Source organism: Helianthus annuus, chromosome 5 (assembly GCF_002127325.2).
Source record: "Helianthus annuus cultivar XRQ/B chromosome 5, HanXRQr2.0-SUNRISE, whole genome shotgun sequence".
Classification (NCBI taxonomy): Eukaryota; Viridiplantae; Streptophyta; class Magnoliopsida; order Asterales; family Asteraceae; genus Helianthus; species Helianthus annuus.
Genome location: NC_035437.2, coordinates 152,649,152 through 152,662,310, shown reverse-complemented (window position 1 = coordinate 152,662,310; position 13,159 = coordinate 152,649,152). Strand labels below are relative to the sequence as shown.

The 13,159-nt window shown below is 38.5% G+C and overlaps 1 protein-coding gene across 1 annotated transcript; it reads left to right on the top strand.

The window, feature by feature from the left end:
- The first annotated feature begins 4,852 nt into the window (after window positions 1–4,852).
- On the top strand, window positions 4,853–5,476 carry LOC118492188. Its single transcript, XM_035990019.1, has one exon. The coding sequence runs from the start codon at window positions 4,853–4,855 to the stop codon at window positions 5,474–5,476; it is 624 nt and encodes a 207-aa protein (XP_035845912.1).
- The last annotated feature ends 7,683 nt before the right edge of the window (window positions 5,477–13,159 follow it).

Genomic DNA, 13,159 nt, shown 5'->3' with positions numbered 1-13,159 from the left:
AGAAAGAAGACGAAGGAAGTTGGAAAGATGTTCCAACAAAAAGGTATTACAGAAGCAAAGGAACAACGGATGATAGGAATTACAGACGATCCATTACGAAGTTTTACGTTACAAACCTCCCAATTGGATGTAATCCGTGGGATGTTTCTGAGTTTGTTAAAGTATTCGAGGAAGTAGTGGGGGTATATATCGCCAGGAAGAAAGATAAAGAAGGAAGGAAATTTGGCTTTATTAGCTTTAGAAACGTGATTGATGCTAAAGAGATGGAGCGTGCTCTTAATGGAACTAAAATGGGGGGGGCTTGAAACTTAAGGCTAATTCGGCTAAATTCGCCATGGAGAACGTGGGTCTGCATGGTGACGGTTCAGTGAAGGAGAACGATAAACCCAAGGTCCAAGACAAGCAGCCGTAGACTTTTAAGTTCTACAACCAGGCTTTTGTCAACAACCGGGGGGGAGCTCTTGAGCGATCTATTTTCTAAACCAAGTGGAGTCTCTGATGGCTCGAACATACCAGAACCGGTGAGGGGGAGAACCATTTCCATTCCAGATGACACTTTGGCGTTCAAGGATTTGCTAGGCAAAGCTTTAGTGGGTAGATGTAAGGACCTAACGACCCTGAGATCACTTAACCTTCTTCTTGCCGATGCTAGGGTTCAGGGAGTCTCGTTAAGTTATCTTGGAGGACTTACCATGTTGATAAAATTCGTCGATGAAGATGTTTGTGTCAACTTTTTGCTCAACTATTCTGTTTGGGAAACATGGTTCTCCACTCTAGACAATTGGAACAGACAGCCCTTCCCGTTCGAAAGGCTTGCGTGGGTTAGGGTGCAAGGAGTCCCAATTCATTTGGTGGAGAACAAGGTGTACAATTAGATAGCCGGTTAGTTTGGAAAAATTGTGCATGGGTCTCAAGTCACGGCGGATGATGGTAACTTATCGATTAGCTGGATTGGTATTCTGGTTGGGGAGGGAGATCGGATACACGAGCATGTTACTGTGTGCTAGAAGAGAAAACAATTTCGGGTATGGATAAAGGAAGAGATCAGTGATTGGGTACCTGATTGTGTTGGGGAAGTGGTGATCCTAGAAAACAAGGGCAACGACGAACAGGAGAAAGAAGTTAACGGAGATGGAGTTGATCCGGTTATCAGTTCGCCGAAAATTCAACAGCTGACAGGAGAATTCGAACAGGCTGGTGCATTTAATGAAGACGGCAACATAGGAAAGTACAAACGTAATAGAAATCACGTTGATGGGGACGGTTCGGATCCCCATAAGGTTGGAGCGCCGAAAAGTCCACGTGGGAACCAAGACAGTTGTGGTTGTAATCATTCTCGAGATAAGAGTATCTATTTTTTTTAAATCTGCTGAATATTCTGGTAGGCCTAAGAAAAAATTAAGCAGGATCAAGCCCAGAAATAAGGCATCTACCTAACCAGGTAGTTCAAGCCCAAATTCAGACATTAGGCCCAAAAAACGTTTTAGGGAAGATGGTGAATTCACTTTTGATCTTAATCTTCAAGCCGAAGGAGGTCAGTCTGACCAGTCGCCAAGGACATCTCAAATCATCAACAGGGATAAATCGGAGAAACTTCCGAACTTGGAACAGCCGGAAGAAACTGAAACCCCATGCTCGAGTCCTTCAGGTTCTAACAACAGGCGCGAAAATATGGAGGATCGCTCGACTGATACGGTTAAAGATTCGTTTGATAACCAGGTCGATGAGGAAATTAGTGCAACTATTAATTTTGGGAACATTGTGGGAGTGGACTTGTGCAACCACAACGATCTTATCAGGGAGTCGATCAGAGGTGAAGGTATTAATGGGGTGGATCAATGAACATCATGTCTATTAATATCAAAGGAATTTTCGGGGATTCTTAAGCTGCCTGGTTAAAAGATCTGAAGAACTCAAATAAAGTCAGTGTTTTCGCTATTCAAGAGACTAAAGTCTAGTTTGTTTCAAGTTATGTCATAACTAAAATTTGGGGGAGTAGGAAATTTGAGTATGCATCTACAGCTTCGGTTGGCCTATCAGGGGGGCTTGTCTGGATTTGGGACCCCAAAGTTTTAAAGATTGCTTCTGTTATTTAGAATAGGTATTATTTGGTCATTAAAGGTTCGGTGATGGGAAGTGGAGATCCGATCAATGTCTACGCTCCTCAAAACCCGGTGGCTAAGTTACAATTGTGGGACGAGATTTCTAGCGTTATTAACCCTTCTGATGGGCAGTGGGTTGTCGTCGGAGACTTCAATGCGGTTCGGTCTTAGGAGGAAAGGAAGCGGTCCAAGTTTAAGCCAGTATGCATCAAAAATTTTAATAATTTCATCTTTAATAATGGCTTGCTTGAATACCCGATGCAGGGCAGGAAATTTACTTGTATAAGGGATAATGGGAAAAAGCTTAACAAGTTGGACCGCTTTTTGGTCTATTCGGAGTTCTTTAATAAATGGCCATCGGCTTGTGTGAGGGTTATGCCGAGCCGCCATTTCGACCATTGTCCGATTATTTTAGAGTTGGTTGATTTAAAATTCGGTCCTCGTCCTTTTCGAGTCTATAGTTCGTGGATTGGGAAATCAGGTTTTGAGGATAGTGTCAAGGCGGTGGTGGAAGGTTTTGATACTTATGATCCCCCTGACTCATGTCTTACAGTGCAAAAATCAGATCTTCTATAAAGATATGGAGGTATGAATATTTGGCCAAAGAAAATGAGAAAAAAAACCCGAGAAATTAGCCTTATCGGGATTGGAGTTGATGGAGCTTGAATTGGAATCGAGGGACCTCACGGAAGAAGAAGAGTGGACCATGGCAGAAAATAGGAAAGTTATTAAGGAGATCGAAGATAGGAAGATTTTGGATATTAAACAAAGAGCGCGTATTAAGTGGGCGATCGAAGGTGATGAGAACTCTAAATATTTTCATGCCTTGGTTAATAACAGAAAAGCCATGAACAATATCCACGGTTTCTCTATCAATGGAGAATGGTGCACTAAGCCGGTTAAGATAAAGAAATAGGTTTTCTCGTTTTCCGTGACAAATTTACAGAGTCTAATCCGTTCAGGCCCGAACTTTATTGCCACAACATTAAAAGAATAACGGAAGCCGAAAGTAGTATGTTGGAAGAACCCTTCTCGGAACAAGAAATTAAAATGCCGTTTTTGAGTGTGGAGATGACCGGTCGCCGGGACCTGACGGTTTTAACCTGCGATTAATAAAGCACTTTTGGGAGATTTTTAAAGATGGTTTCTTAAGAATTTTCGCTTGGTTCCACAGTAAGGGAGAGATTAGCGGCGGTAGTGGGGCGTCTTTTATTACTCTTATTCCTAAAGTTATCGATTCGGTTACTCTTAATAACTATAGGCCGATTAACTTGGTTGGTGTCATTAGCAAGGTTATTTCTAAAGTGATGGCCAATCGGATGAGGAAGGTTTTGGACGGAGTTATATCCGACTCGCAATCAGCTTTCTTAAAAGGAAGATTCATTTTGGACGGCCCTCTGATTGTTAATGAGCTTATATCTTGGATAAAAAAGAGGAAATCGAAAGCCTTCCTTCTTAAAATTGACTTCAAAAAGGCCTACGACAACGTGAGTTGGAGGTTTGTGATCAATACGCTTATTCAAATGGGTTTTCCAAATAAATGGTGTAATTGGATTATGGGTGTTCTTGCCTCATCTAGTTCGTCGGTATTGGTGAATGGGGCTCCTACTTTTAAATTTAGATGTGAAAAAGGCATGAGACAAGGGGATCCGTTGTCTCCTTTCCTTTTCTTAGTGGTGATGGAGGCTTTATCATGTATGATCAATCGCGCTAGAGAAGTGGGGATTATCAAAGGCATTGCTACACCTAACAACGGGCCAGTCATAACTCACCAATTGTACGCGGACGATGCCATAGTTTTGGGGGAATGGTCTAAAAGTGAAGTGGTGAACATTGTGAGAATCCTTCAGTGTTTCTACGATTGTTTGGGTCTCAAAATTAACATTGACAAATCAAAGTTATATGGCATAGGTGTGGAAATGGAAGAAATCGGTGATATGGCTAACGAGGTGGGTTGTAAGCCGGACTCTCCTCCGTTTAAGTATCTTGGTCTAAAAGTGGGAGCCAATATGAACCGGATCAACAATTGGCAACAGTTGTACGATACTTTCCGTGCTAGGCTTGCTAAATGGAAGTCTCATCTTTTATCGATTGGGGGAAGGGTTGTCATTATTAAATTAGTTATGGAAAGTTTGCCAAGTTACTACTTCCCGCTCTACAAAGCGCCCAAGAAGGTGATCTCGGATTTGGAAAGAATGATTAAAGGATTTTTATGGGGAGGCTCTATAGAGGAAAGGAAGATGCATTGGATGGCTTAATCGGGTTTCGTGTCACAAGAAAGAAGGGGGATTAGGTCTGAGCAAACTTATAGAGGTTAACACATCACTTCTAGCTAAATGGGGTTGGAGATATAAAACGGAAAGAAATAACCTTTGGAAAAGAATCATAGATGCTCTACACTTTAGTCGGGTTGCATGGGAATGCATTCCTTTCAAAAAGACGCTTAATGGTGTTTGGAATAATATCGCCAAAGTGTTTATCAATACAAAGGTAGAAGGTTTACCGATTCGGAATTTTTTTAAAGGCGACGTTGGAAGGGGTAACGAGATTTCCTTTTGGTTGGATCCGTGGGTTATCAACGAGCCGCTCAAATTGAAATTTCCGGACCTTTTTAGAATGGAGTCGGAAAAAAGATGTACAGTTGCGGATCGGATTAGATATCAAGGATCAGAACGAGTTTTTGTTTGGAGCTGGAAGTACTCGCTGTCGGATCCGATTCTGTTATCGAGTTTCAGCAGCTTCGGTCGGTTATGGAGTCAGTTCAGCTCACGGACATCGAAGATAGGTGGTTGTGGACTTCAGATCGGGATGGAGTTTTCTCTGTTAAGGTTGTCAAAAGGCTCCTTCATTCGGGTCTTGCGATAGTTAACAGGTACATAATGGATTGGTGTAAATGGGTCCCCGCTAAATGCAATATTCATGCTTGGAGAATAGAAATGGATATAATCCCGACCGGTGAAGCTTTAAGGAAAAGGAACGCCCAGTTTGGTGAGGTTACATGTCCGATGTGTAACTCAGCCGAAGAATCTTTTGATCACGTTTTCATTGTATGTTTTGTCGTGTCAAATGTTTGGAATGGTATTAGCAAGTGGTGTAAAATCCCAAACATTTTTTCTTTCTCGATTAAGGATCTTCTTGGTATTCACAAGGGTCTTAGGGCATCGGAGAAAAAGAAGGATGCGGTTCAAGGTATAATGATGATCGCTTGCTGGAGCTTATGGAGAGCTAGGAACAATTTGATTTTTTCCAATAGACCGAGCAGGATAGACAACATTCTTAGCAAGGTTAAGGCTTTGAGTTTCCTTTGGAACTCGAATAGATCAAAACACAAAGGAATAGATTGGAGAGATTGGTGCTCTTTTATAAAAATGTAATTGGTGGTTTTGGTTGTAGTGTTTGGTCGGCCCAGTTTAGGTATGCTTGTTGTTAATGAAGTTTAGTATTTTACGTTTAAAAAAATATATATATATTTTGAACACGACAAGTCAGCATTTTCAATTGCGAAAGTAGAAACACGCCAAATAATAATAAAAAGTGATATACCAATTATGTTAACTTTATAATTTAACGTGTTAATCCCGATTTAAATAAAAAAACTTATTTTAAAAACTAGGATGTATGAAAAAAAAGTTCTTTTTCCTTTTTTAACATGAATTTAATTCTACCTATAAACATACTTCATTTGTCCGCAGTAAGACCACTCGTAGTGTGGGATTTTTTTTACGTTTTTTTTTTCCAAAAAAAGGACCTTCCACGCCCTCCAACCCAGGGGTGCGGGATCATGAAGGGGGGGGGGGCAAATTTTTCGCTCAGTAGTGTTATATATGTAGTTTTCGTATAGAAATTTTTGGGTATATACGTTTTCGTCCCCCCCCCCCCCGATTCTATAGAAATTTTTGGGTATATGTGTTTTCACCCCCCCCCCCCTTTCGACGGCAAGCTTCGCCACTGCTCCAACCTCCCCCAGGGGCGTTTTTGTTCCAAAATTGGGTTGGGGCGTTCCATTTTAAACGCATGGTGGAGAGTTTTAGCCCAATCTGACCGTTGCCAACGGTCAAATAACGGATATATTTTTTTTATTTTATATACTAACACTTACACCCCATTTTATACAAACCATAAATCAAAACCTACACATAAAATTTTACCAAGAGAATATATTGAACAGTGTTGTAAGAATCGCTAGGCGCTAGTTGAGCGTTGGGTACCGACTAGCGATTAATCGGATCGAGATTTTTATATGTAGTTTTCTGAAGCAGATATTTTTTAACCACTCATTGGCACATTTATTTAAGTAATTGGCAGAAATTTTTAAGGTTTGGTCGAAATTTGGCCGGCGTTTGGCCAAAATTTGGCCAGAATAGGACCGTCATTGACCGCTTAGTGATTAATTGGGCACTAATCAGTGAACCTCCGATTAGTGAGTAACCAGTGACTACTCGTAGACTAGTCGGGATTTTTACAATCATGATATTGAACGAGACCGATGAGACCGACGAAAAAAATCCAAATTTATATGAGTGGACGAACGAGGAGCTATACGTTCAACACCACTGTTTAAGTAATTAATGCCTTATAATATAACCACAACATTTATAAAAAGTATATAGAGTTTTAAGTTAAAGTGATATAAAACAAATATATATTTTTAAACCGATTAAATAATTCTAAAAAAGTAGATTGTAATTATTTAGGCATGGCTGGCATCAACCTCATTTGTTCTATTGTCACCATAGAATTTCATGCCAATATAATAATATAAATAAAAATATATGACGGAGTCACAAATAGAGCAATGTCACGTGATCTCTTCTTACATTTCAACTTCTCTTTTTCTCGTTATATCTTATCGCCACATAAATTTACGAAACAGTGAAGCATTTTTCGAGGAAATAAAATACAAATGACTGGACGAAGAAAAATGCTTTTTTATTCCTATTTTATCCAAATAGATATTATTTGTTTTTCTTAAAAATAATATTCTGTATCTTAAAAATATATGTAACTAGTAATTGCTCCGCCCGCGCACTCGACCCGAATAATTCTCAATCAATTAAAAAAACACTATTATAATTTTGTTAGGAAAAAAATTAAAACGGTGTTAAAACCGTAATTTTCGGCTCAGGGCAAAACTGTAATTTTTCAGAACTAATGAACGAGTGTTAGGCAGCTCCTTGACACGGGAAGAAATTAAATGGAGTCAACCAATTAAAACAAAAAAACTTTTATAGTTTTGCAAAAAAAACTAAAACAATGGGAAAACGTAATTTTTAACTGAAGGCGAAATCATAATTTTTATTCAGGGATAAAATCATGAATTAAATGAATCAATGGAAGAGTGTCAGACAGCTGCCGGCATGACTGTAATTATACACTGGGGGCAAAATTGTAATTTCATCAGGAAAACAAACAAAAACGATGGAGAAAACGTAAATTTAAGTTGAGGGGAAAATCGTAACGTGGCTGTGAGGGAAAAAAACTAATGGCAAAACTGTAAATTTAAACGGGGCAAAATCGTAAATTTGATCCGAGGGCAAAATTGAAATTTTTAGCTGTGAGCAAAATCGTAAATTTATTTTTAAGTCGGGGTAAAAACACAACTTTGAACTGATGGCAAAATCGTAATTATAAGGGAAAAAACTAATGGTAAAACTGTAAATTTAAACGGGGCAAAGTCGTAATCTTTAACCCAGGGCAAAATTGAAATTTTTAGCTGGGAGCAAAAGCGTAAATTTATTTTTAAGTAGGGGTAAAAACATAATTTTAAACAAATGGTAAAATTGTAATTTTAAAGCATGATAAAATCATAAATTTGTTGAGCCAATAGAGGAGTACCAGGCAACTACCTGTCACTATTCCTCCCATCGCCCATTTCACCTAACAGGTGAAAAGCACTGTTACCGGCACCTTCTTTGTGTATGTTGAAAATGAAAATTATTAAGAAATTCTACTGATAATAACGTACACTTAGAATGACGTGTTTGTTATATTGAAGTTCATATACAATTTTAGAATACATGCACTTATAAGAAGTATTTAAAATAGTGAACTGCTATCTTTTTATGTATTAGTTTATAATGCTATATATATTATTACGTTACAAATACATGATTTTTTTATTTAGAAAAGTAGTTATTGTGAGTGAATGGAAATTATTTATTTTTTTATCAGCTAATTTCTTTTAATCTCTGCCGTGGTCGTGAGAATTGAATTCAAGATATCGTCTTTCAAAGTGTTTAACTATTTAAAGGCTTTTTATTTGTCAATGCATCACCATCATTAGTAATTGGAAATTATTTTCTCAACACAATTATAATACTACACAAGAAATTACATAATTGTCCGTGGACCTAATATTTGTTCAATTGCAATCACGTTGAATTATTGTACCGCTCCATCACTATTTCCTACACGGAAATATTTATTAATAGCCTATGGCTTTATAGCCTAATGGCATTTTAGGGATGAAATAAGGCTTTAGTATCAATAGGTCTTGTCAATGAGCTAGTGGTGGAGTGGTAAGGGAGAGACCTTGTGTTCCAAGTGACTCAAGTTCAATTCCTGCCCCTAGCATTTAGTTTCTGTGGCACCTGGTGATGATGGGAGACTAGGCGAGTAGGCGGCGATCGCTAGTTCGATCCTTGAACTGAGCGGGTTTTACCTCACCGCACTGTCGTGCCTTCGGGCGAGTGTTCACGGGCTTCGGCCCTAGGTGAGGGTTTTCCCCGGTTCGGAAGGCGAGTGTATCCCGATGTGGTGAATTTCGCCAGTAGCCCATTTGGAGGATTCGTTGGCCGTTCAAAAAAAAGTATCAATAGGTCTTGGGTTTGATTTTCACAAGAGAGATTTTTCCATATTTATTGGGTTTCCTTCTGAATTGGTGTATAAGCATTATGCCTAATGGAGATGGATATGATCAGGTGGTTCCGCTGGTGACACGATGATACTCCAGTAGTCCGTCAGTGATCCAAATTTATTAAAAAAAGTGTGCTATACATAAAATTATTTAACCTTTATACCCTCAAATTTAATATAAAGAATTAATTTCATAAAATAGTAAGAAACTTTAAACTAACTTTTATCTATCAAATTTACGTTTTAACTCCAAAAATAAAAACAGAAAACAAAATTTTAACAATTTTAATATCTCAGATTAAGTTTCACTATGCAACATAAGAGTATAAGGGGACTAGGGTGGAATCACTAGTGATGGATTCCATCACTCCCATTATCCAATCAAGTAATGACATGTCATTAATCCAATTTCCATCACTAGTGATAGAAATGTAGTAGGGGTGGAATCACTAGTGATGGAATTCTATCACTCCCTCCCAATTTTTTTAATTTTTATTTTTAAATTCTAAATTAACAATAAAACACTAAAATTAAAAATTTCATTAATTTTAAAACATACTACTTCAATTTCACATACTAGAAACATACAATTTGTAAAAAAAAAAAAAAAACATACTTCTCGAATTTAACATACTAGGAACATACAATTTAAAAAAAACCTACTAGTTCGATTAAATCGTATCTCAACCGAAAGTGAGTTTCTTCGTTACGCAATTGTAAATTGATATCTTGTGGAACTTGAACTTGTGTAGGAGGATCCGGTACCCAATCCGGGGATATTGCACGTCCGTCGTGTTTGATCAACATATTGTGCAATATGATACACGCATACACTATGCTATGTATTGCTTTCTTGGTCATCGAACGAACCGGTCGGTGTAGTATACCCCATCTACCCTTTAAAACACCAAACGCCCTCTCAACATCTTTTCTTGCCGATTCTTGCAATTTTTTGAACGCCTTTTCTTTAGCCTCGACGGGAAATGAGGGAGCTTTCACAAAAACAGACTAAGACGGGTAGATACCATCCACAAGATAAAAGCCTCGTCTGTAATGTCGACCGTTAACATAGAAAGGAGAGGAAGGTGCGGTACCATCCGTTACGCTTTGGAACAACGGCGACGTGTGCAACACATTGATGTCGTTGTTTGAACCTGGGACACCGAAATACGAATGCCAAATCCATAAATCATTCGACGCCACCGCTTCTAGTATGATGGTTGGTCTTTTGATGTCTCCCCTCACATACGCCCCTCGCAACTCTCTTGGACAATTTTTCCACTCGATATGTGTACAATCGATGCTACCGAGCATCCCAGGAAAATGCCATCTAGCCTCGTGTGCGGCGTAAATACGTGAGATGTCGTGGCTCGTCGGTTTACGTAAAAACTCGTTAGAATACAACTTAATGACCGCATTGCAAAAAAATTGCAAACACTCACGTGAAGTTCTTTCAGACATAGCTAGGTATTCATCATATTGATCGGGTGGGTTACCTGTCGCTAGTTGGCGAATGGCGGACGTGCATTTTTGATTCGGCGTGAAACTTGGTTTGCCCCTCGCATCGTAACCTTCTTGAAACCATCCCTCGCTTGCCTCGATGTCTCCAACAATCTTTAAAAATAATTCTTTGGGTAAACGAAAACGATCTCTAAACGTTTCGGCATTGTATAGCGGGTTTTCCACAAAATAATCGTTCATCAAAACTTCGTTGGCACGTATACGATCACGGCCGACCATCTTCTTCTTTGGGCGGGACGACTCGGCATCAAGCTCGTTATACACCGACACAAAATAGTTTAGCGTGTCGTTGTCGGAGGACGACTCGGTATCGGTATCGCTAGACATCGGAAACGTCGAATCGGTAGGGAATTCCATTTGAGAAAGATATAAAAAATTGTGTGAAATGGGTTTAAAATGGTTTAAAAGATATAGTTTGGTGTGTGAAAAAATGGTTAAAATGTGGATATATATAGATAAAATGGATTATTTTTTTTTTATTAAAAGTTACCGTTTTAAACGGTCATGTGCGCCAACGGTCGGATTTTTGAAAGTTTTAACGCGTAATGGTGGTAACGCGTTATGTTTACCACGCGTGGAAAACATGGCGGCGGCGGTGTAGCGTTGATGTTCAACGCGTGCTCAAGGCCCATCACGGGACCGCCCCGTCCCCTCTAATAGGCAAAAATAATAGGGTTGTTAGTCGTATCGGTTGACGGTGTTGAAATTGATCTACTTGAACACATTCTATGTATTTAATCAATTCTAATCTGAATATTTCAAACCACACGACCTAAACATGCATTGTGTAGCACATTTATCTAAATAGGTCAAATGGAATTGACAAATTGTGTAGTAAATGGGTAACAAACAGATTGACACGTTGTAATCAAACTGAAAATACGTTAAATGCGCAGTATTGAGATTGAGGAGTTGTAAATGTGTGGTATTAAAGTCTTTAAACACCTTGAGAATGGGAGGTCTTGGGTTCAAGTCTCAAAGACGACAGAAATAAAAGAAATTTGTCGTTAAAAAAAATAAAGTTGTAAGTGAGCTGTGAATAGATTGGTCAGGTTGACATGATTATTTAATTATGGTGTAGACCGGTTAGGACCTATATACACAAGTTAGACAAACACGATTTGTTTATTAAATAGGCTAAACACACAAACCCAAAACCTAATTGTTTTCGCATTAGGATTGTGTAATATCTTGAGTAATCTAAAAAATTGTCACCCCTACTAAATTTAACTTACTTTACATTCTTTGTTATGGTGTTAAAACGTCATTTTTTTTCGTTGCATGTAACGTATAACAATACCTATTAAAATAGTTATTGATAAAACATCATTTTTTTTAGTTCGAGATGTGTTGTATGATGTCCTTAAGCGAGCAGGGATCTTGGCAAAAAAGGAAGCTCCGGTGAACTTCCTGACTGATCTACGCTACGTTCCGCTGACATTCTTGTTTTTGGATGGGAAGGAGGGAAACACGCGTGTGTCGATTTGACAGGTGTGTCCCCCCTCATTGGGCTAAGGGACCACGGGTTTGTGGCGGGACAGGCGATAACCAAGGCAGAGGCGGGCAAAGTAGCTAAACACGAAAAAGCTTGCATCGAGAATCAGCACGTGTTCGTCCCGTTCGCTTTCGATACATTTGGCGCTCTCGCCCCTGACGCGGTGCGGTTCCTAAAGCGGGTTCAACAGGTGGTAAGCAGTAACACCGCACATGTTAAGGGGCAGAATTTTGTGTTTAGCAGGGTAGGGTTTGCTATTCAGAAAGGGGTAGCGGCGCAGCTTGTTGCTCATCTACCTACCATTAGTTTGTAATCGTATTGAGTAAATGTATGAAAGATTTTATATTCCTTCTTACAATTAAAAAAAAATGTTAATAATATAAAACAACGTTTGTAGCCTGTTGTGCTTGTTTGTGATGCATGTTTACCAATAATGAGTGACATTAAAGAAGTAAGCTGAAAATAATAACTTTTGTAGAGTGTGTATGTTGTCATCTCCTATAAACGTAGATTCTTTCGGTAAAACTCAAACTCGCTATACATTAAAGTCATGTTGTCCTACCAATGTGGCATTATTTTGTTAAGCCAATCGCTAAACTAATAAGTCGAGAACCTTTAGACGTTACCAAACTAACATAAGGCATGGATTGTTGGCCTTCAAAAACATGTGAACATAAAACGTTGTTAGTGCTTGCTTAGAAGGACAATTAAAGACGAGGGTGCAATTACAACAAATTACTTTACGACCATTTTTAATGTAATACTCGATAGTTTTCATATCTTTTGACACCCTATCACCATTATGTAAACAAGTTATCATACAATGACCAAAAATATGAAAACTATCAACTATTATAATAAAGAAATGATCGTAAAGTATTTTTTTAATATCTAATGCGTAATTTTCATACCTTAAATAATGTATTATCTTCATTTAATTTCAACTATTATAAGAGAAACACTATATGGATATGTGGATGAGTTCTTTAATATACATTTCATGTTTGCATTAGATGCAATTTGAAATTGATTAAAGAGGGATATTGGAGCCAAAAATATACATGAATAAGGTGCATCAAATGTGAACCTTTCAATAATGGTTTCATGGGGTAGGGACCTACAAGGGTTTTGTTTTGGTGGTTGATGGTGAAATGTGTGTTGTGGGTTAAATTTACCACTAACTACG